Source organism: Halichoeres trimaculatus, unplaced genomic scaffold (assembly GCF_033239565.1).
Source record: "Halichoeres trimaculatus isolate MK-OKI-2021-1 unplaced genomic scaffold, fHalTri1.1 fHalTri1_scaffold_10, whole genome shotgun sequence".
NCBI classification, from domain to species: domain Eukaryota; kingdom Metazoa; phylum Chordata; class Actinopteri; order Labriformes; family Labridae; genus Halichoeres; species Halichoeres trimaculatus.
In genome coordinates, this window is record NW_027437187.1 from 36,317,537 (window position 1) to 36,341,637 (window position 24,101).

Here is a 24,101-nt window from a genome sequence, read left to right on the forward strand (position 1 = left end):
CATGAGGTGGAGCGGGAAGTAGGGAGGCAGGGGAGGGGAGCTCTTATATTAATGGCTGCGGTTAACCTGAGGGGGTCAAACCCATTGGAGCTGTTGATGGATCTGGTCTGCGGGAGCTTTCTCCCTCAAACTCTCTCTGTGCATCTCACACACACACACACACACACTGGATCATCAGTTTCTGGTTGCTCAGTCTGTGGCAGAGAGATGAAGATGAAGATGAGGCAGGAGATAAGAGGAACGAGGTGTCAGAGATGGTGGGAAAAGAACACGTTTAGATACAAAGATGTTTTTCAGAGGCTGAGGAGGAAGACATCATGTGAATCAGGGGTCTCTGCTAACATTAAAGAGGGGGTATAGTGCTATTGTTAATAAGAATCTCGTCCTGTCCCGATCCCCAATATCGGATTGGGACGGTTTTTGCATTATTTGTTTCTTAAGTATCGGTGATCGGCGATTCTGGCCGATCCTCTCAACCGATCATTCACGTTAGCTGTTATAAAGCCAAAATTGCTGCCGAGCGCTATAAGTGTGCCCAACCTCATTAAGCAAGGTATGGTACCGTGACGTATACAGCAATAGCAACTGTTTTACAGCACCCTACGGTAACTCTATGGGGACAAACGGCTCAAAGGGCGCAAAGCCTGTTAGCTTAGCGCTAACAACTCTGTGGCTTCAGTGTCACAAGTGTGGAAATAAATCAAAATAGAAAGCGAAGACAGACCAACAACCACATTTAAACTCTGCAATCTTTTCAAGAGTCGTTCAGGTCGACCGAAACATCCTGAAACAACATACAATGGTCGTTCACTTACCGAGGAAAGGCTGCTCCGCTGTTTCTGGGGTGTAATAGAAGGATAAATATCCACAGAGAGAGGACGACAGCGGCCAAAAAGCTCTGAGAAGAAGGTGGGACGCAGGTTTATGTCAGCTCAGTTATCCACGGTAAGTCCTTCCGTTCAGACACTTGGTTTAACAGCCTGCTTCACTGCAGCAGTTGATGGTGGTATCAGTTTTACACAGAAGTTTGTCCTGTGTTTCTGCTGAGCCTCACAGCACACCAGATTGATCCCTTGCAATGGAAGGTTCAAGTCAGTTTAAGTTGAATAAATATTTCCATTAAAGTGGAAAAACATGAGATAGTTCCGTTGGTGTCTAATATGAACGTTCGAAGTCTCTCACCGTCTTCTGAGAGATGCGTTCAGGGCAGCCTCTGATTTTAGCGTGCTGTATCACATGCTAAATTTTGTCCACCTTTCAGGGTTTGCTGAAAGCCTTAAGAAACGTAGATTTTTTTTTCAACTAAATTTAGCAAGCAAACAGGTCATTTTCTGCTAATTTTCTGAGAAGACATGAAATTCAAAGCAATGTTGATGAAATTCTCCCGCCTCATGCGTCATGTTAAGACACGTTTCCAGCTTTGTATGAGATACATTCAGGTACCCTTGGAAATTTGAGAATCTGACGATTACCCCAGTGTTTTCAGATTTTAGACAGGACAATTGGTTGTAAATGCCAGTCTTTTAAAGATAAGTGGTATTTTGATCCCGCCGACGGGTTTGGGATCCATAGGGTTCTAACCTCAAAACTAGCTGGACTTAGTTCAATGGACTTAATAAGCTTTAACTATTATTTTTTACAATTCAGTATTGTTAACACACAAAAAAAAAACTGTGCTGCTTCACTTTCTCATTTCTTCAGTAGAGTCTATTGCCAAACCAAAAATGCAGATCCCTAATTGTTAGTCTTTATTCTGTCCCCCTCTTGCCCCTGTAGCATCTTTACATGATGCACAGTTTTAAAACAAATTTTAAATTAAAAAATCCTAATTTTTCTCTCTCTGGTGTTTTAGAAAGGCTTTATTTGAGCCGCTATCTGAAATGCTTCATTTGAGGTCCCGTCTCTTTAATGTGAACCCCCCTCCTTCTGATTGGACAGCCCCCCTGGAGGCCTGTTGGAAGGGACAAGCGATAAGAAGAGCTTGAAAGCCACGCCCCTTCAAAGTGTCATAAACCAGTTAGGAGCTCCTTATGTGATGACCTCATCATTCCAGCAAGCAAATTTAATTAAAAAAAAAATAAAAAATTAAGTGACAAAACCAAAAATGTAAAAATTAGTAAATTTGTGGCACAGTAATTTTGTTACATTATCAACAAGTTTTAACATTTGGGGCTTATTTACATTTCTTTTTAAAATTTTAATTACATTTCAGGTTGTTGATAGATAAAGGGCTCTTCAACATGTTGAACTTTGCTTTTGATATGGGACCTGATGGGAAGAGACTAACTTTTGGGACCCGCCTCTAGTGGCAACTCGAGGAACTGCAGTTTATTAGGACCACTTTTTCAAAGGCTAGCTTTTTAAGTCGTCTTTTAAGTTACATGCAACCATTTGTAATCCAGTTTAATGCTAATAATTTAAAAAAGCTCTTTAGAGTGTGGAAAATATGGGAATTATTGTTCATTTATTTTAAGATAATTCAAATACAGATGTAAACATCATATCTCATTTCACCGTTTCTGTTCGGACACATGCTGAAAACTTCTACACACTGCTCCTTTAAATTAAACCATGAGGGTTAGCAATGCAGCAGATGTTCACCTTTAGAAAACAGCCAACTGTTCCCATGGAGACTCCAGGATGAGATCCTCCTTGTTTTGATGCCTGCTGATAAAATACTTGTGTTTGTGCGCTTTAAACGGCAGTAACCAGGAAGTACGCAGAGGAAACAAACTTGTTTCTTAACTCAAACATCTGACACAAGTTAGAGTCCTAATTAAATCAAGCCTACCGTTCCTATAGACGTGGTTTCCTTCAGATAGCATCCAGCGCTCAGCGTGATCTCAGAGCCAAACAAAGGGATGAAGTCAGAGGAAAGGGAAGAAGACATGCTCCCAATTAGGTGATAGTGTGATGGATTAAAGCGCTGCATGTTTGAGCAGGAACGTGGAGCGTTGGGGCCTAATGGGAAAGGCTCGGCTACTATTGATGAATGAAGAGATTAACTGTGTTTAATGAGCTGACAGCACTCTTCCAGACTACAAAGTTGAGCCTGATTTCAGATGGAGCTCACCGGCTAACGCTGCTCTCTCTGTGTATTTTTCTTGAGTGGTCTCTTCCTACAAGTAGCATCTGTGTAACCAGGGCTTCAGCTTTGTCCCAGAGCAAATTAATGAGCCTCAAAAAGAGTTTCAGGTCCCCTGATCCTCAGCCTGGAGAGTGATCTGATCGACGACTTTCTGTCATGTGATGCAGGATGTGCTGACATGCTTTAAAAGACGTCTGTAGCTGTGCTAAAACATGCAGCAGCTGGACGCGCTAAATAAAATAAAATAAAATGAAACACACACCACCTTTGAATCATTTCTCTGGAGCACCTGGCTTAAGCTGCTAACTGTTTCAAGAGCCTGCTCCAAAGTGTTTGAAAGGACAGTTAAAGATTTGCTGTAGTTTGATTAGCTGCACCTGCTAGCTTCATTTGTACGTGGTAGCTTAAAGAGGGGTATTATTCACTGATGCCATAGTTCAAACATGGATAAAGTACCAGTGCTAGTGAAGCAAAACACTTGCTATATACAAAAAAGAAAAGAAGAACAGAAACAGATATTCATGAAATCCCAAAATAAGGATCTATGGGCCTCAAACGCCAAGTTCTGCCCTTTGCTCCGCCCCCCACAGGCTTCAAAAGGACTAGCCAGTCAGAGTGAAGGGGGTTTGGAGGGGAAGGGCTTTAAAGAGACAGCTAGCTGAAACCAAATTTTTCAGAGAGAGATCAAAATTATAGATACTACAGAGCACCAGAGGGATCGAATACAGGCTTTAAAAAAAACACAATACCCCCTCTTTAAAGTGAAAAAGATTAGACTTATGCTAGTGTAGAAATATCAGTCAGATTTATGAAAATGTGATTTAAAGAATGATTCTGTTAACCCAGTAAAGGCAGATTATAAAGCTCTGTCTTTTTTGTCCATTTCTTGTAATTTTTTTGTCAAACTGGTTTTGTCTTCAGTGATGTTTTACTATTTTTGCTCCTGTGCTTGTCTGGAGATCCTACATGTAACCATGGCTGCATTGCTTACACGTGAAATCAGCTGTTAGCAGCCTGTAGCATATCAATGCTAACTGGTGCAAGGCCCGATGTTTCCCACAAGGTGAGGAGAAGGAGGTGAGGACGACGTGCTGGTTCTCAGGTGTGAGTCTGTCCTTCTATCCATCGTAAGATCTATCTCCAATAAGATGGACGAGCTAGCCATGCTAACCCAGCAACAGAGGGAGAGTAGCATCATGCTATTCACAGACATGGCTAACAGAGCTAACACCAGACACCAACGCCACATTGGAAGAGCTTCACCTGCTGTGAGCAGACAGGATCCAGGAGACAGAGACTGAACAGACTGCTGAAGAAGCTCAGTCCTGGACCCTGTGGAGGTGGAGGCTGGCTGACTGGACAATGATGGACAAGCTGTCAGCATCTATTTTCTTATGGACCTTTTTGCACTTTCTATACGCTTTCTTACTTTGGTTTTCTTGATTGCTGCTGTGTCTCCTGAATTTTCCCTCAATCACTCCGAGAGCTCAGAAGGTTCCGGAATGTGGTGACATCACAAAGACAGACAGCTCTCTGTTCTTGACAATGAACATTCTAGAACCTCACTGATGGAGCTGCAGCATAAAGGCTGTGTAAATATGGACGTAGTCTCTGTGACGTCACCTGTCTGTTCCTGATGCAGTGAATTAAAGCTAATCCATGGATGCAGCCATACTGAATATGACGCAGGCTGTGAGCTTCCTTTCTAACAGCTATAGGGCCGCTGTCAGTCACATGAGCTGAGCAGTGTCTCTGATTGGACAATCAGACGATCCTAATATCTTCTAAACCACCAAGTTAGAAAAAAAACTGACCCCAGCTGTTTTTTGAACCAGGCTGTAAACATGTTTTTAATGCTGTAAAAGTCTGTTTTGATGGCTGGTTCTGGTTTATAACTAGTCCAGAATCAAACTGCTCCAGGTTTGGATCTTTTTTTTCTGGTTTCAGTCTTTCCAGAGGAAGGTGCAGTCACGCTGGATTCAGTTAACATTCATTTATTCTGTTTGAGACATCCATTTACAACACAAACAATTCAACAACCTGCCTGCATCCTGAGCCTGTGACACAGCTCAGACGACACACACACACAAACGCACACACACGTCAGGACCACGAGTCAGTTTGAGCCCACGCTGCTCGTCTTCAGTCCTGAGCCGCATCCAGGGAGGAAGACGAAGGTGGAGGAGCGTATTCACAGTGCTGAGAGGAGCAGTGGTTTGGAGACCCCTCCGTGGGATCGAAGCTTTTTCATATTCAACCTCATTTTTGTGTTTTTGCTAAAGGTAACTTTCCTGGTCCTCATTAGAAATAAAAACGATTGATTTTATCAAACCCTGAGGTCAAATTTACCCCAAAAACTGACATCTAAGCAATTTTATGACCTTATTCTAGGTTAAAAAAGTCTTATTAGGCTTAATCTGAAACACATTCACCTGACAAGTCCGGAAAAATGTCTCATTTCATGATGTCAAAAGGTACCTGACTCCACTCTCTACACAATCCAGGCCTCATTTTTTGTCTTTTAGTCTTCTATAAGTGACGTTTGGGGCATTAAAAGTCTCCTCCTGAACGGTTTTGACTGTTATCACGTTGATTGTCCTGTAAATGTAAACAAAGGCACTCAGGAACACGGGATCCTCTACCTGACGGTCTGGTTTTCAGCTCAGAGGCCTCAGAGTGGATTGAAGTGACGTGAGGACTCAGATGTTGTCCATCTTTCCTAAAAGAGTCTTTCCAAAACGGTTTCAGTCCACGGTGATTGTCACGGCGTCATGGCTTTCAGATCCATCAGGACCATCTTTGGCAGCTTTGAGGGGACACAGGATCTGGTTTTCCTCTGCAGAGCCTCGAGTCAAAGAATGAGGGTGGGGATAAAAATGCAGCACGCTAACATCAAGCAGAGCACGTTGGTTATGAGTCACAGCGAGTCCGTGGTGACAGGAAGCTGATCACATGGCCCATGAGATGTTAGCGGCGTGCTCCTTGGCTTTCATCCGCAGCACGGCGATGCTGGACGAGCGCCGCTCGAACTCGGGCTTGGTCTCAAACGGGTGGTGGCCGTTGGAGGCTGGCGCCAGGAGGGAGTCTGCGCTGAAAAAGTTGTTGAGGGACACGTGGCCGAACTGGTTCTGCTGGTTGGGGAAGCTGACGTAGCCGTGGTCTGCGGCGCCGGTGGCGGAGCGAGGGGAGTGAGGGTAGGAGGTGACGCAGGGAGGGGAGCCCCGAGGAAGCATGCAGGAGGAGACCACGGAGCCGGCCGGGGAGGAGCTGGGCCACAGGTTGTTGGGGATCTGTCAGAGGAAGAAGGAGAAGGAGAGTCTGATTAAGCACGAAGAAAAACGTTCAACATCTCAAACGAGCGCTTAGAGAGGCATGGCTGAAAACGGCTTCTCCTCCTATAGAGGGAGGGAACTCATCCTGCACATGCTCAGTCTGATTTCACACACAGGACAAACTGAAAACGCTGCTAAAGGGAAAGTATTTCAGGATTTTCGGTAACTGCTGAGGAAAAATAATTAAAATAAAATAAATTATATTTATAATAATAATAAATAAAACAAAATAGATAACTTAAAAATAAATATACATATTTTTATATAATAAAAATAAAATTAAGAAATAAAAAAAATAAAATTCAAAATATAAAACAAAAATAAAATAAAATTTATAATTTAAAAAATAAACATTTTTTTCATAGAATAAAAATAAAATTAAGAAATGAAAAAATAAAATTTTAAATAAAAAACAAAAAATTAAATAAAATAAAAAAAATTAAAATGAAAATATTAAAAAATGAAAAAATATATATTATATATTTTCCAATGTTATTATTTCTATTTACCACCTAGCTGTGTGAAATACTTGATTCTGATTGGTCAAAAAAAGGAGAAGACTTTAAAAACTGCCTGACAGAAAACTCAATCAAGGTAAAGGCATTAACAACACAAACTGGTTTGTTTATGATGTCTGATGAAGATTAACGTCACCATCAGTTTACACACCAAGGATTAAAGCTCGCTGAGTTTATGTAAAAGCATTTTAAAAGCTCAGGAGGATGTTGTTTTTGATTTTCTAAACTTAAAGTAGTTTCTGAAGAAGAGTTGAAGTTTGTAGCAGCTGTTTCCAACATGATGCTAGTTTGTTGTTGTTTATTTTCCACCTCTATAGCTTAACACTGGTTAACACTGCTCCTCACATTCTCCTTTCTTTCACATACAGGAAGGCAGTGTTCCAGGGGTGGATCTACAGGGGGGCCCAAATTTTTTCTTCTTTTTTTTTTTTTTTAAATTACGTCTTTCATTTTTAGTCTTTGTTTACAAGCTGGGTTAAAAAAGTTGAGATGTCAGGTCCCCTGAACAACTCAAAAAGCTGACTCACATGTGATGTTCTTTTTGGGGGAAATATGGCTCCAGATTTAGTCTATAGACTTCATCACCATCATCATCATCATTCAACATTTTCACTTGGTCTGGTTTTAAAAAAGTGAACTAAAAATTAAAAATATTGAAAAATCCTAATTTAAATCGAATTAACATCCCAAAAACCATTAAAGATGTTAGGGTCCTGATCTCTTATGTGTGCTGCTGAGTGTGTGTGTGTGTGTGTGTGTGTGTGTATGCGCCAGGTGTGTGGGGTTTTTTTCCCTCCTCCCAGGCTGCCAGGTGGTGCAGGTGATTGGGGTTTACTCAGCATCCACCAATAAGGAGCGGAGCTCGGACAGAGGGAGAAGATTTCAGAAGGCTAGCTGGAGTTTCAGTCGGGAGCGGCTGACCTGCTGTGGCCTGTCGCCCGAAAGTCTTGTCTGTGCTCGGCTCTTTAGTGGAGACCGTTGTGAATTTGTTTTAGTGATTATCTGTTCCGAAGTTGTTTGTTTGTTAACCGAATTTAATTTGATAAAGAAACCTTAGTTGTATCCTTCTTTTTACCATTTGTTTCATATAACATTTCTAATTTACCTGTAACACCTGGTTTATGTTACTTCCTTTACCCCCTTAAGAGCTGTGGTTGTAACAGAATCGAATCGGGATAAAAGAATATCGTCCCAGCTCTGATCACTGCTATGCTCAAAAGTTCCCCGAAGCACGAAATAAGAGATGAACTTGATTTTCTTTTATTTTTAAAGATAAAAAAAATAAAATGTCAGTTTTCAGAGGAATAATCCTGCTCAATCATCTCCTCTGGGCCTTTATACATGTGTGTCAGTGTCTGTGTCTGCCTCAACCCCCTCCTCCGCCTGGATGTTGATGTTTTGGTTCTATCGGAACATTTCTGGGTGGAAACTAGACGTGGTTACATCAGCCAATCACTGAACACCCAGTGCCTTATCAGAGCAGCTACGATAGTGGACGTAGCACAACAAAGTGAAACATAACAAAAGCCAAACAGGTCAAACTTTTTCCTAAACTTTTTACAGTTCTGTATTTAAACTTTTCAAGCTTTTACCGCTGAAATTCCCTCCTAAACTTGCAGTAATCTGTTACAGTGTGTGGCTACAGGAGCTGGGATCAAACCCTTGAGATGATCCACTCCTCCACTGATCCACAGCCTCTCAGTGTCACTGTGGAGGGTTTCAGTCCTGGCTCCTGACTCACAATGTGGAACAGAGAAGAAGAAGAAGAAGAAGAAGAAGAAGAAGAAGAAGAAGAAGAAGAAGGAGACGTCTGCAGAAATAACTTTAAAATGAATCATCAGTTCAGTCACACTAACTGTACGATCACTACACACTTTAATGTGTCGTCATTATCATCAATGCTTCTTCAAATTAGGGATTTTCTCCCCACAGACTCTAAAAGCTTGAAGAAAAAACACTTTAAAGAGTCAGTCCCTTATTTTTTTTTCACAACTTAAGACAAACGTTAATTGTAAAACTTTACTCTGAGATTTTTCCACCTTGCTTTAGTTGTTTTCATGAAGTTGTTTTTACCAGCACAGAAAATGTTTAACAAATAAAGTTATTTCTAGTATTCTCATCGAAAATCTTTTTATTTCCAAATGTTTTTCTTTCTTTGCCTGGGACATTTTCCACATTTTATTTTTGTTTGTTTTTGTATCTGAATTTGATTTAATTTGATTTTACTTTATTTATTTCATTCTGTCAAAAAATAAACAAAACATTTAGTACAAAAAAAAACCATATAATTTATATATACTAAAGAAGAAACGTTCTTGTTATGTCTCTCAAAAATAAAATTTACAAATCACCTAAGGCAAAAATTTAAAAAGAACTTCAGGCCAACATTTCATATTATTATTATTATTATGTTTGGCCCTTTTTAAAACAGCATCCCTCTTTAAATCACCCACACATTGTTTTTAAGGAAAAACTTGAGTTGAGTTTAGTTTATTTGTTTAGCTCAAGTTTATTACAAGTACAAAACTGAGCAAGGTGGGAACGAAGCTTCTGCAAGCTTGTACGGAGTTCCACAATTTTTACTAACTTTAAGAAGTTGCGGTAAGAATAACACCAGATTTTTATTTTTTTTTTAATAAGTATTTTCTGCATTGAAATGATGCATATTTACAAAAAACTTTATGAAACAAGTTGTCCAAACCGGCCGATTTATGAAATGTGATAAAAAATATATATATATATCATAAAAAATATTAAAAAGCAATATTTTTTGTGGATTGTTTTAATAAACATCTCAGTTCCTGAATTTAACATTTTCTGTCTGTTTAATGGGTCAGGCTTTAAAGTTTGGGGGGTGTATTATTTGTATACACACACACACACACAAATGTCAGTTTATTCGCTGTGTTTCAGAATCCTTCGAAACATATGTATCATAAAATCTTCCGCGGAGCTCAGTATCAGCAGAATATCGTCCCGTCTGAATTTAATCAAAGCGTGTAAGTGAGCGATAACCTCGGTTTAGATTTCTGTTATTTGATTCCTGGTCCAGACCTGAGTTTAATAACGTCAGTAATCTCGTTAAAACGTGAAACCGTTCTCAAAACTTATAGAAGCGATTTTTTCAATTAAAGAGAAACATTATTTTTTTCATGCGTTGCAGCAACGAGCTTCCGTATAATTTTGATATAATTTTGATATAATTTTAAGATATTTGCAGGACATATGCAAGTTTATATCGACCATGATGAAGTCATGAAAGTTTCCTCAGCGTGTTTTTTAGTCACTTGGAGGAAAAAGTTTGGATGAATCAGCATAAAGCTCACCAAAGGTCTTAGATTCTGTTTCCTTTAATTAAACTAAAGCTAAACTTCTCTTTATTTAAATACTTTTAAATTATTTTAATGACAACCTTTCCAACTTCTCTCCATTAAATACAAAAAATAAAAATTAAAAACAATGTAAGATAACTTTTTCTGAGTCTGACGCACCTTGTGTTGCTCTTTTCCTTAAATTGCCGTAAACTTGATCAAATTTGCCCGTTTTTCTTTAAAGTCAGGCATCATAAATCAGACTCTCCTTTAAGGTTTTTTTTTTTAGATTTCTCTAAATTTGAGAATTATCCAACAAAACGAGACAGAAATCTCTAACTTCCTTTCCTTCAAGGAAATTTAGAAATTAAATTTTAATTTAAGTGTTTTTATTATTATTATTATTATTATTATTATTATTATTCCATAGTTTTAATTTTTCAGATTATTTAAACTCTAATATTTTTGTCTTTTTTTTAGTTTTTTTCTTTTTATCTTTGGACGGTTTCCTGGCCGTAGTTCTCACACACACACACACACACACACACACACACACACACACACACACACACACACACACACACACACACACACACACACACACACTTCTATATCACTTAAAACTCTTCTTAATTATATGTTTTTGTTTTTTGGGTGATTAAGTAGATTCTAAAAAAAAAAAATGTTTCTAAATGAGCTGAAGGAAACATTCACAGTGAAATGTTTTTAGTTAGCAGCTAATTTATTTTAACGTCCCCCAAAGACAGAGAGTGTGTGTGAGTGTGTATGAAAGTGTGTGTGTGTTATAGCTACATCAGCTTCACCTGGATTATTCACTCTGATGTGATAAATCTATTCTGATTTCCCCAGAGTTCAATAAAACCCAGAGCTTGAGAAAAACTGAGATCAGTCAAATTACACTTCAAAACACTCAGGAGGAAGTTTAAGGGAATAAAAATGGGATTTGGAGTGGAGGGATAGCTCCAAAATGCTGAAATAAACTTTAATTCAGCTGAATCTGATGATTTTTGTTCCAAATAGAAGAAAACTTTTTGCCAAATGTTGGTCGTTGATTAAATTTAATTTAGAGAAGTGAGTGTGCTGGTCCAGAACTGGAATCCACGTCCACTGAGTTTAGGGGACAAAAGCGTGCAGAGTGCCAGCCCAGTTCCTCCAGGACGGTTTAATGACAGAGATGAGGATCAGCTGAGAGCAGAGGGCACGGCCGGCCTCCATCAGAAACATGTGTGGAGAAACTGAGCTGGACTCTCTCAGGTTTTTACACTTCTTCCTCTTTAAATCTGCTCTGTCACTCCGAGGAGGTATCTCTCCAACACTCTGAGGCCTAATCTCAGTTTGTGATAGAAAACACCCTCACAAAGCCTCAAACTGACACCGAGCATCTCCTCTCACCTCATCTTGTACCTGACCTTTGTTCCAAACGGTAAGATGAATGTTCAGCCAATGAAATCTGATATAAGACCATTAATTCAGCGCTGACACCTCACACAGGCTCTAATCAGGGCCCGGCCTCTTATCTGAAGAAGGCTTTCATAACAAGTGATGGATGGAGGCGCAATGACAGGCGCTGATTTATGCAGATTAAAACTTTCATTTATTGTTGGAGGGAGGAGGAGAGCTTCAAGAAGAGTGACGCATTACGCACCACCGCCTACATACTTTTTTTTCTTTGAGTTTGAGGAGTAAAAATCCCTTCAGAGGCTCATTTAGAAGTGAAAATATGAGCAGTAAGCGTCGTAAAAAGACGCCGGGCGGACTCGCCTGTGTGTAGCTTTCCGTCCTCGGTAACACGGACAGGTCGTAGGTGGCTGCGAAGTGAGTTTTGGCTTGTTGGATCTGCCCGTAGCGCTCTCTTTTCCTCCATTTTGCTCTTCTGTTCTGAAACCAGACCTGGAGAGAAACAGAAAAATGGTTAGCTTATGCTCCAAATGCGCAAAAACGGAATCTGGAGAAATTCTCGTGGAAAAAAACACATTTCTGAAAAATTAACAGCAAATAAAAAAAAAATAGATGAAAAAAAATGTTTTTTTTATTTATAGAAAAAAAGCAAAGGATTTTTCTCAGTCGCAGCAGAGATTTGATCACATTAGCTAAATTACGCATTCGGTGTTTTTACGCACGGTGGTGTTTTCTCGCTAATTTCCTCCTCTTGGTTTATTCGATTTAAATCTCCCTCAACATGATTTTAAAACCAACAAAGCTTAAATTACTTTGATTTAAAGTTTCTCTTTCCGACCTGCACTCTGGCCTCCGTCAGCTCCGTCCTCATGGCCAGCTGCTCCCTCACGTAAACATCTGGATAGTGCGTTTTCTGGAACACCTTCTCCAGCTCCTCCAGCTGCGCGCTGGTGAAGGTGGTCCGGTGTCTCCTCTTTTTGCTGCTGGACACGTTGCTGTCACATTTGTCGGCCATGTCGTCCAAATCCGGCTTCTCCTGGCCGGAGGTCACCGGAGAGGCCCGCAGGGTGCAACAGCTGTCCATCGACCTGCCGAGGTCCGAGTGCAAAGTGTCGTCGTCCGGTTTTGGCACGCCGTAGCTACCTGAAACCAAAGAATGATGAATGTTTGTTTTAAAATTTTAGCTTTTATTCCAATAACTGCTGCAAGTTTAACTGTTGCATCATCTGCATTTTTTAACCAACGATAAATGCTGAATGTGTCGAAAAGATCAGAGATTACTTGAGCACGTTTTACCAAGAAAACATCAACTGAACAAGAAAAGTTTGCAAAAAAAAATGCAGATTTCTCTCAAACATGTCTCCAAACATCATCTGATTTGGCTCAAAGAGTAAAAAGTGAGGGAAACGCCTCTTACGCACCGTTCTGGTCTCCGCAGGGCGAGGAGCGGTGATCCCCGCTCTGCAGCCCGAAGGCCTGCACGCATTTCGGGGAGGACTTGGTGAAGTACTGCGCGCCGTCCAGGCTCTCCATGACTTGCTCCATGTAGTAATCGCTGGCCTTCATGGCTTGGTTTTTCAGCGCAAACTTGTCCTCCATGTACTCCATCACCCTGAGCCGCTCGCTGCAGCAGGAGTCAGCATAAAGGAGCGAAACCGGTCTCCTCCGGAGCGACGCGTCCTAATGCAATAATTCGCCAATGGAGTTAATTTGCGCTGTCTTGAAGGAACTACGTCTTTATAGCCCCCAAAGAGAGTGAGAGCCTTAAAGAGCCCCCCACCCTCCCTCCCCTTCTCTCTGATTATGAAGCAGCACCAACTCCTCCCACGAGCTGAGCCCAAAGCGAGCAGCGTGGAGAGGATCTGGACCCGGGGCGCGTCAGGGAGGAACAGTCAGAGGTGACTTTAACTCACAGACACAGACAGACTCTGGTTTACCTGCTGCTGCTGCTGCTGCTCACAGGTAGTAACGACAAGATTTAATCTGAGGCTGTGGAAACTTCAGGAAGCTGCTCGATCGCTGCGTTTTTAAAGTGTTTAAACAAAATGCAAACCTCTAAAATTAACGATATAACTCACAAAAATTCAAACAAAAATTATAATTAATTCAGCCTTAATTTTCAGCCAATGAGAAGGCGTTATTCTGCTATAATCAGCAAACGTGTAAACCCTCTTTACGGTGAGAGCGGCCTCTGTGCGTAAAGGGATAATTTCATAATTATTTCTGATTAACAAGAATTGTTATTTTATTTTTTTATTATCAAAATCTGTTTTAAAAAAATGAAAAAATGTCACAAACGAAAAACGGCAACGTGCTGAAAATAATTTTAATTATTTTTCATGAGCAAAATAAAAGTTTCGTTTTACGCATGTGCTATAATTCGACCATGATTTTTAGAAAAAAAAACTTAAAGTATTATTTTTATCTTATTTTGACACGTGTTCACATAAGTAAAGCAAACAGGAAGTCCAAAGTATTTAATTAAAATCAATAAATGACGAAAACCGGAAGAAAAAAAACTTTGCCGCGGGAAAAACTTTGCACCATACATTTTAAACTTAAAATGAGATTCTTATTTTGCAGAGTTGTCTCACTGTGGTGTCACTTTTCTGACTTATTTCATCAAAAAAAAGAAAAAAAAAATCCAGAGATCTGGAGATGTTGGATCGTTTTGCGCATGTGCGTCTTCAGAATGTAAAACTTATACTTACGCATTTGCAGGGGCGTAGCTACAGTTAGGCAAACACAGGCAGTTGCCAGGGCCCCCAAAGCATCTCTTAAAAACTGATTTATGAAGTTCTCTTCAATTGAAAGCATTTCTTTTTTCTAAATCTTACTTCACATGCTTCAAAATCCATCAAAAGGCTTAATCTTTAATGATGGTTTTGGGTACTCCCCCTCCCTTCTTATTCAATGGGCTATTCCATGTTACAACACATCTGAACATTTGATTCAGGAAGAAAGTGGTAAAAAACCCTTTTTTTCCCATTTTTTTCTTATTTTCAACCAAGTCAGAAATAAAACCAATGTTGCTCTGAGATCTGAGATAAACATATAAGACTTTTAGGATTTTAAGGACTTTATCTAGCCCAGGAAACAGGATCATTTTCTCTAAATCAAACTTTTTGAGTTGGTGATAAACATTATTGTACAAAATCTCTTTTTTGGAAACATAACTCACTGGACAGGGGGTCAAATAAAAATACATTAACTCTAAAATAATAGTACCAAAAAGTATGGTAACTGTAAATATCACCTCTTTCAGGAGATTTTTTTCCAGTTTGATGTTGTGCTTGATATTTACATATTTTTTCTTTAATAAATTATTTTTTCAATATTTACCTATTCTAATGTTTTTCACTTCATCCTTTCTTGTTTGTTCCTGTTACTCTGTAAATTCCCCACTGTGGGACAAATAAGCTGTCATTGACCATAAAAGATTTCAAATCCAGGACAAAGTGGACTAAATGATGGATTCACTTTTTTCTAAATCAAACTAAAGTACAGAACTTGAGGAAATGCATTTAGTTGTGTTAAGTTACCATGTACAAGATTAGCACTGTCTCATACCTTGATTCTGGGAAAGAGACAGTGGACCCAGGGAAGGCCAGTCTAGCTCTGAGGAAGAGGAGTTAAAAGCACATGGAGGGCCCCATTGACGGGGTTTGCCTTGGGCCCCACAACGACTAAATACGCCCCTGTGCATTTGGGTCAGGGATTTACAAATAAAAATCCAAACATTTCCCTCAAAACAGAACAATAATTTCTGAATGAATCCTCTTTTCTACTTTTTGAGATAAAGAAAACATTAAAAAGTTTCAGGCCCAGAAATAAAACCTGAGTCAAGCTTTCCTGAATTTTAACTTTTCAAAATAAAATAAGAAAAACATCAAGTCGAGATAGAAATCTGACATCCACAAGCTCTGACTGTGAAGTCTGGATGATTTCAGGTCAGGTTAAAGACCAAACATCCTCCTCCTGCTCACACACTCACACACACACACACTCTGCAGGGCGCTGTGCAGTGTAAGGCCAGGCCCAGCCGTAGTGGAGGCGTTATGTTACCACTAACCACCTCCACGTCCCCGCACCACCTGCCACGCTCACCATGCGTGCAGCTTTGGTTCGCTCTGGGGTCAGTGGCAGTTACCTGGAGCTTCTCGGTGCCACAGGAGGAAAATAAAAACAAACAGGGTAGCAGGAGGTGGAGGTGGAGGTGGCTCACGCTGAGGAGAAAATGTGAAAAGTTCACTGAGGTTTTGGTGGGACGCAGAGTCCAGATTCCTGCCATGATAGACGGCGTGGAGGGTTTGGTCCCCCTTCAGGCCGATTTGTCAGTCACACAGCCAATCTGTCGCTTCAAATCAAAGCGTGTCCGCACATCACGCAGCCTCAGCACGCTCAGAGTGGACGGAGCTAATTATCAGAGTCTCAACCTGTTTGATCAGCGGCCAATAAAACAAAAGCAGAGCCGGAGAGGCCAAAACCTGCCACTTCAGAAGGCACAAACATGACATCATGGCGCTCAGAGCCACCCCGGGGTCTAATTCAATCTATCCAGACAGATTCAAGCTTTGGCCAGCCGCTAAACACGAAGACAAGCAGAGTTTATTTTCCCCACAAAGCCAGAGTTTTGATGCAGCTTATGAATGTCATCTGAGCCCGCGGAGCGTTTGGCTGGGACGAGCCGAACAAGTGAAAGCAGCAGATTCGTGCTTCGGGAGTTTGTTTTGATTTTGTTTGTTTGTCTTTTTGTTTTTCCAGGAGTCAGGCATTCCTGAGCGCTGACAGGCCTCCGCTCTCTGTCACTTGACAGAGTCATCTGGGTTCACCGAGAGACGTTAAACAAGTCACCTATGAGTGAAAGCAGAGCCTCGCTGCCAGCCAGCGCCAAACGGATCCAGATGCCGTGATACACAATATGACGGCTTTAAATGACGGCACAAAGAGTCCGACGGGAAGATTTCTCCTTCAGCGCACGCAGGGACACACCAGCACAAGTCCAATCACGAAAGTCATACAACTTTTCTCTTTTACTGTGAAATTCACGACAGGAAATGCACGATTTAGCTTCACACCTCGTTGTCGAAGCTTCTGTGTTTTTCTAACCAGTTAATTTAAAACACAAAGTTCATCATTAGAAGCACAAACACAGAAAGGACCAATAAAAACGCAGGGAAATCAGAATCTGTAAACAGTTTGGTTTGAAATAATGGACTCCAGAAGAAAAGCCAGGAAGTGCCCTCGCTCCAGATATTACATCCTGAAACATGATGCAGATTATTCACAGGACGAGATCTTTCATTTATTTCTCAAAATTCTGCACAAAAAGTTTCATAATAACAACAAGGGGGAAAAATGACAAGAGCAAGGCTGGAGCCACATATATCAGTACAAAACACCACCAGAGTTGAAGACATTAAAACCCAAACCCAAAAAGGATCCATACTCTGCTCCTTTCCTGCAGTTTAATCTGGATCATTGATGTCTTCATGAAATGGTAGTAGCATGTTTTGGTCCAAAAAGCCAATAAATCAAGCACAGCAGCATTGTTTCCAGGCTCTCATAGCCCCTCTGTTCAGAACGCTCCGATTTAGTGGGCGTGGCCTTCATATGTAAATGAGCCACCGCTGATACCGCCCCGCTCTTCCACATCACTGAGAGCGGCGCCACGAGCTCCGAGTGCACAATGTTTAGAAAACAGAGAAGCTCGTTTACCGTAACATTACAGGCTAAAACAACAGGCTAACTGCAGCTAAAGTTAGCATCCTGAAGCTAACACAGAGACAGGAGGGACACTGAGGAAAAGCTCTTCCATCTGCTCCACAGCACACAGCATTTAAAATACTCACATTTCCAGGGTCCCAGGTTTGTTGGAGGATGGTTGGTAATGCGCCTGGATTCAGGACCAGTCTATTGGCTAGCCCTCTGTTGGACTGTCCAAAGTTGGAAAAGCAGTCGGCAGTGAAGTGACTAGCACACACATGCACAGTTTTACTGAGTGTAGCTGGAACATTTCCTGATAAATGAACTCTAGACACTTAGTCTGTCTTCTTCTGAGATGGGAAGCTTGAGCATGGAACTATGTGGCTGTTTACAGCCAAAAACAGAGCAGTGATGGATCTTCAACTTAGGCATTCTCAGGGAGTGGGCTGGGAGGAGGTTCTGGTATCTGCTCTGGTGGACCAATCAGGTCAGACTTGCTCCTGATTGGTCAAAAAAGGGACTCTCTGACGTCAGCAAATCCCTAAAATCCAAACAGCTGGTTTTAGGTCTGGATTTTACATTCACAAGCTCTACTAAGAACAGGTTTGGTCATTAAATATCACATTTTGTGGGCTGGGAGGAAAGACAAAGACCCACAAATTTCACTAAAAGACTTATTAAAGTGATTTTTGCATAATATGGGACCTTTAAAACTTGGATAGAAAACATCATCACGTATGGCTAGCTGCTTCTTATTTAATTTTTGTTGCATTTCACACAGTATGGTGGGCATAAATGGGCCTGGAGTAGTTTACAGAATCCGTCCCACAGTGTCCGTCTCACAGTCAGCAGAAACCTACAGTACAGATCATTTGTAGTGTAAGTTTCAGGCTCTCTGGGTCCAGGGGGGGTTCAGATCCAGAGAGTCCCTCTGCCAGACTGAATGTGACAGCGTTTGCTGACTTGAGGTCAGGCTGGCAGGGCGGTGCGGGCTAACGGGGACATTCTTCATCTTATCTAAACGTGCGGTGGAGCGCTCGTTTCAGCAGGCCGTGGATTTGAGAGGTCTAAGGTTACATTTAATTTACCCACAATCCTCAGAGTAAACAAAGCTAATAAAGTCTCCTGGACGACGCTTACACGACTCCCACAGCCTGGGAAAATCCACGCTATCAAAGAAATACACGGATTAGTGTTAGTGCCTGTTTTTTCATCAGGGATCTTTAATAAAGACCTGATTTCCTTCATACCACAGCTGTGTCGGGACGCAGAAACGCCCTCTTCACGTCCCCCAGAGAGCCCGCAGAGAGCGCCTCGCCCCGCAGGACCACGGCGCTCTCCGGTTTCACAACAAGACCTCCACATCTCTGGCATGAGCCACTCTCCAGAAGACAGAAATCCCCCCACCAGCGCGCGTACAGTCAAAACACGCCCTCCAGACATGCGTTAAGTGAAAGATAGAAGGAAAATAAATAGAGGAGCGACGTGCATTTCCTGCCAGGCAGCCACTCTGCTGCTCCGCTTATTTGTTTTGACATTCATTAAGTTATCGTTTCCAGGCGGTGCAGCGACGAGGAGCGGCGAGGAGCTGCCAGGCCTGAGGTTCGCCGCCTGTGGACGGGCCGGACGCCTCGGCTCTCTGGACTCAAACAGACAGACACGGACGCTGTGATCCAGGAAAACACGGCTCTAATTCTAACACCAACGTTTGCTCTCTGCAGGAGCTAAAAATAGACTCATGATGGTCCCTGAAACCTCTGGGTCTCATTAAACCAAAGAGGAGCTGTAAAACCAGATCTCTTCCCATGGACACAAACTGATGAGCGTATTTCTTCACATGCAGCTCAAAGCTGCAGCTCAGCATTTTTAAGAAGCAGGAATCCACAGAAACTGGAGGCTCTGGCTCGTGTTTCCTCACGTTACTCGTCCACATTTCTCTGAGAGTCTGTGATTTTGATCCACGTGGTGCAGACTTCAGATCCAGGCAGCGTCACCTGAGCAGAGGGGATGGAAGTGCCTGAAGATATTTAGGCTGCTGCAGGTCCGATCCAGCTTCATTTGTTTGTAGAAGAAGGTTCTGGACCAAGGGTCTTCAACCTGTGGCTCTGGGGCCTCATGGAGCACTTTGAGTCCTTTGCAGTGGCTCCTCATAGCTTATAAAAAAGTATAATTGAAAAAAAAAAATTCTTTAATTTTCTTCAGAGGGCATTGATGATAACAGACATAGACACAAAAAAAGTTTATAGAAATTATTATTTTTTAACTTTTTCCATATATTTTTAATATTTTTCTAAAATTCAAATTATTTGAAATTCAAGTTTAAAAGATTTTTTTTTTTATTTTGAAAATTATCGACATTTTTACAAGTTTTTCAAATTCCAAATTTTTTATTTTTATTTTTTTAATTTTTTGAATTTACAATGACATTCAAAAACTAAGGTTTTTTTTCCAATTTATTAGAAATTACTTTTTTAATTTTTGATTTTTTTTTTTTAATTTTTGCCATGTTTTAGATTCTGAAATTTTGGGGAAGTTTTCAAATTTTTACAGTGTTTTGGATTTCAAAAAAATTTGAAATTTTTAAAAGTGTATAAAATGTCAATTTTTTACAATAGTTTTGCAACGTTTTACACTAAAACAAAACTGAAACTTTTGCAATGTATTAAATATTGAAAAATAGACATTACAAATTGTTTGAAATTTTTTTTCAAGATTTTTTTTCAATTTTTAAAAATTACTGACATTTTCCCAAGTTTTTTAAAACTCCAAATTACAGATTTTTTTTTTTTATTAAAAATTCATGCCTTTTTTTTCTAATTGTTGCAATATTTGGACATTTCAAAACTGTTTTGGGAAAAAACTGGAAATTTATTAGATTATTTTCTTATTTTTTAAAAAATTGTAAAATTGAGCCCAAAAACATTTAAATTTTTAAAAATTAATTGAAAAGAAAAAAATTTAGACATCATATGTACAATTTAAAAATTCAATCACCTTCTCGTTTGGATACCTCTCAATAGATTTTAACTATATATTGAATTTTATCCCCTTTTTTGTCTTTATAGTGAAGATAAAGTAGATTTTGTGTCTCCTGAATGACTTTAATCCAGGTGAGTTGAGTAAAAATGGCTCCTATCAAAGTAAAGGTTGCAGACTCCTGGTCAGGAGAGTATGTGGAGTTGAACTGAACAGCTGCAGGGGGGGAAATGCCATCATATTATCAACGAAAATAAAGTTTCTTTCACGCCCACAGATCCTCAGCGCTCTAAATCCAAAGAAACAGATAAAAACTTTTCAGCGTGTCTTCCTTGAAGCTACCTTCAGGTTTTACTTGAGCACTCTGTCCCTCTTCTTCCCTCCTCCCCAGCCGCCGCTCAGCTGGACCGGGTTGTCCCTGAAGGAGATGCGCTCCTTTTTGGACGGAGCAGACGAGTCTCGTTTTGGAGAAGGGATTTCTTTTTCTGGAGACAGAGAAGGAAAAGTTTTCAGGGAGTTAAAATTTGAATCTTTCCATGGGAGGATGCAGAGACGATGCTTGTAAAAGTGTCTTTAAAAGCTTAAACTTTTCATACATAGACAGGACATGGTCTGGGTCTGAGTAGACCTGGGTCTGAGCAGGTATCCCTCCTCCTGTCCTTTTCACCTGGAGATCACTACAAAGTTTTCCAAACACACAGAACAAAGGCGGCACTCCTCCCTGGCGTGATGCGTTCCACGTGTAGAGACAGAGCCGGCGGTCTCCTCAGCCGCCCCACACACGGAGCAAACAGCAGGGAGGGCTGAGGAGGAGGTGGGGGGGCCTGGGAGGCCCGGCAGGTACTGACCCAGCTCTGAGTCTCTGCACAGCGTGCTCCCTGGATAGAATAACCACGACTCACACGTCACGTCTGATCACACCTTTGTAGTTTCTGATCCGACTCGTGTTGGAGGAGATCTCTGCTTTTTCCCTGAGATGCAGCTCGGAGATAAAACCGCTGCAGCCTTGTGTTTGTTTTCAGAGCGCGTTTGGTGGCGGACAGACTTTTGTCTGCGTCTCTGTCCTGAATGAAAGCAGAGCCTGACACACGTGTTGCTAATGTTGGACCATTAGACGCACAGAGATAAACAAATGGACACAAGTTTGACCCGACCGCTGTGACCAAACAAAATGTTTTCCTTCATTCTGCAGAATGAAGCAGCAGATATGCAACTTCAGATATTTCTATGAGGCTGTAAGCTCATTTCATGACCCTGATCCAGCATTTAGACAGTATCACACTGCTGTAGGTTATTTAAGAAGATTTTACTTTAAACCTTCACTTTGATGCAGGCGTACCGCTTCAGAGGAGTTAAAGGAGCAGTACGTAGAAGTTTTCAGCATGTGTCAGAACAGAAATAGTGGAAATAAGATAAAAAGGTTATCTCCATTTGTGAAGTATCTTAAAATAAATGAACAATAATCCCCATAAAACTTTATTTTTCTTTTTTTTAAGTAGCAAAAAAGCTTTTTATATTCATATGACTGTGGGTCCTGTTTACAGAGGCAGACATAATGAACGGCCATGTTTGTCTATGGCAGGTTTTAGGGACAGAAAGAGCGAAACACGGTGTTCAATATGAGACTGGATGCTGGTCCTGAAACCTATCTGGAAGTCAGGAGGAGAAGAAGAGAAGGGGTGGTTGTTCTTTTTACAGTAGAAGAAGAAGAAGAAGAAGAAGAAGAAGAAGAAGAAGAAGAAGAGTAGGAAAGAATTGGTATTGAGAGTATTTTCTGATGGAGAACCTCAAGCATGTATCACATGAGTGTAAATCAAGGGGCAACATCCGGTTTAGAAAAATGAAGCCTATGAGTCTGGCTGCAGAAAGACCAGAAGTCAGACAGACTTTTACAGCCTGATTCAAAAGCAGCTTGGGTCTGAAAGGCTGATTTTACTATCGGCACACACTGTACGGCGAGTGTTTTTTTTTTTTCTAACTTGGCCGTTTAAAAGATATTAGGATCGTCTGATCGACCAATGAGAGGCAAACATCAGGTCACGTGACTCACAGGCACCCTATCTCCTTGCCAATCAGAGTTGCTGTGTTGCATGTAACCATGGATGCATTGTTTACATGTGAAATCAGCTGTTAGCAGCCTGTAGCATGGCAATGCTAACTAGTGCGAGGCCAGATGTCTTCCCACAAGGTGAGGAGAAGGAGGTGAGGATGACGTAATGGTTCTCAGGTGTGAGCTAAGAAGTGACGACATGGACCTGTCCTTCCATCCATCGTTATTGGGAACGTAAGATCTATCTCCAATAAGATGGACGAGCTAGCCGTGCTAACCCAGCAACACAGGAGATACAAGAAGGTGGAGTAGCATCATGCTATTCACAGGCATGGCTAACAGAGCTAACACCAGACACCAACACCACATGTGAAGAGCTTCACCTGCTGTGAGCAGACAGGATCCAGGAGACAGAGACTGAACAGACTGCTGAAGAAGCTCAGTCCTGGACCCTGTGGAGGTGGAGGCTGGCTGACTGGACAATGATGGACAAGCTGTCAGCATCTATTTTCTTATGGAGCTTTTTACACTTTCTATACACTTTCTCACTTTTGTTTTCCTGATTGCTGCTGTGGCTCATCCTGGAAACTGTCTTTCTGATTCTTTCTTCACATGTTCATGAATAAAAAAAACTTTTAGGAGGTATTTATGTTGAATCACAAAAATTAAAGCTGGATTAAAACAATAATATGCTTTCTAAAGAATTTCTGGTCTTGGCTGGTTGAGATTTTGCGCCCGTGTCTGCAGCACAAAGCCCATCAGATGCCCTTTCAAAGTTTATGAAATATCTAATTGGCCCTTTGAGAAGAGTTATTTCCTTACGCACACATTCATATTTCAATTTGGCCGGGATAACTTCAGTAAGTGGCGTTTTCATGCAGACAAAGCGTCGCTCTTCTTCTCCTCGGAGGCTGATCTCAGAGACAGAACAACACGACACTCACTCCTTCTGCTGCTGCACCTCGTGGATATCATTTTGAAACCATCACTGGAATCTAATTAGGCTTCGTTAACGTGGACAGGGCCTTCCTTCACTGGGACGGCGGACCTCGTGGTCATCTGCTCGCAGACCGTCAGTAGCATCTTTGTCACTCAAACTCCTGAGCCCCACGTCTGCTGACAGAGGAGTCAGTCATTCTTCTCTGAGAGGACTGAGAGGTTTTCTTTTGCTTTCTGCCAGCTTCCTGTCTTCACGGCACCCTGTCCCCGGACCGACCTTCGTGCCCCCCTTCCCTCCCCTTCCCCGGCGAGCGGTGGCCTCAGTCTGGGCTTGATAAGCAGCAGCAGCATTTATTCCTGGCTCTGCGACCTCAGGTCTTTGTGACCCAGGACTCTTAGGTACAAGTGTGCAAACAGGAACATTTGAGCACACATACAAGTATTGAACAAATCAACTTTTTCTCAGCATTTATTTCCAAAGCTGCAATTCAAACAAAAATTCTCCCAGACATTGGTATTAACTCAAATAATCCACACATGAAAAGAAATCACAACGTTCAGGTCCATAAATAATGATTATGGTGAATTAAGTACGATAACACAGGAAAAAAGTATTGAACACACCATGGAAAGGCTGAATACTTTGGACAGGAAATGCACCATACCACCTGAAATCTGTCAGTAATTATTACTTGAACTTCCAATTAGTGCAAACCAACATCAGCTGGGCTAGAGCAAATTGATGGTCCTATAAAAAAGGTG

General features: G+C 41.1%; 2 protein-coding genes across 2 annotated transcripts in view; both read right to left on the bottom strand.

Moving 5' to 3' along the window:
• Positions 1–5,250: 5,250 nt before the first annotated feature.
• alx1 (ALX homeobox 1) lies at positions 5,251–13,358 on the bottom strand. The gene is made up of 4 exons (XM_074678163.1): positions 13,090–13,358; positions 12,507–12,811; positions 12,032–12,160; positions 5,251–6,378 (listed from the first exon to the last, which is right to left on the bottom strand). Exons 1-4 carry the CDS (start codon positions 13,274–13,276, stop codon positions 6,037–6,039), a joined length of 963 nt encoding a protein of 320 aa, XP_074534264.1. The 5' UTR covers positions 13,277–13,358; the 3' UTR covers positions 5,251–6,036.
• A 2,448-nt stretch (positions 13,359–15,806) lies between these two features.
• Positions 15,807–24,101, bottom strand: part of lrriq1 (leucine-rich repeats and IQ motif containing 1) — a 60,587-nt gene continuing 52,292 nt past the window's right edge. Inside the window, exons 29-30 of the mRNA XM_074677876.1 lie at positions 20,693–20,835; positions 15,807–19,527 (exon numbers count right to left, since the gene is read on the bottom strand). Coding sequence (XP_074533977.1) covers positions 20,702–20,835 — 134 coding nt within the window. The 3' untranslated portion in view covers positions 15,807–19,527; positions 20,693–20,701. The remainder of the gene's footprint in view (positions 19,528–20,692; positions 20,836–24,101) is intronic.

Excerpts from the sequence above, each read along its gene's own strand:
- alx1 (XM_074678163.1), bottom strand. The coding sequence starts at position 13,276 with ATGGAGTACATGGAGGACAAGTTTGCGCTGAAAAACCAAGCCATGAAG. Across the intron at positions 12,812-13,089 it reads GCCCTGCGGAGACCAGAACG|GTAGCTACGGCGTGCCAAAA; the intron begins GTGCGTAAGAGG and ends CTTTGGTTTCAG. Across the intron at positions 6,379-12,031 it reads GGACGGAAAGCTACACACAG|ATCCCCAACAACCTGTGGCC; the intron begins GCGAGTCCGCCC and ends TTCCTCTGACAG.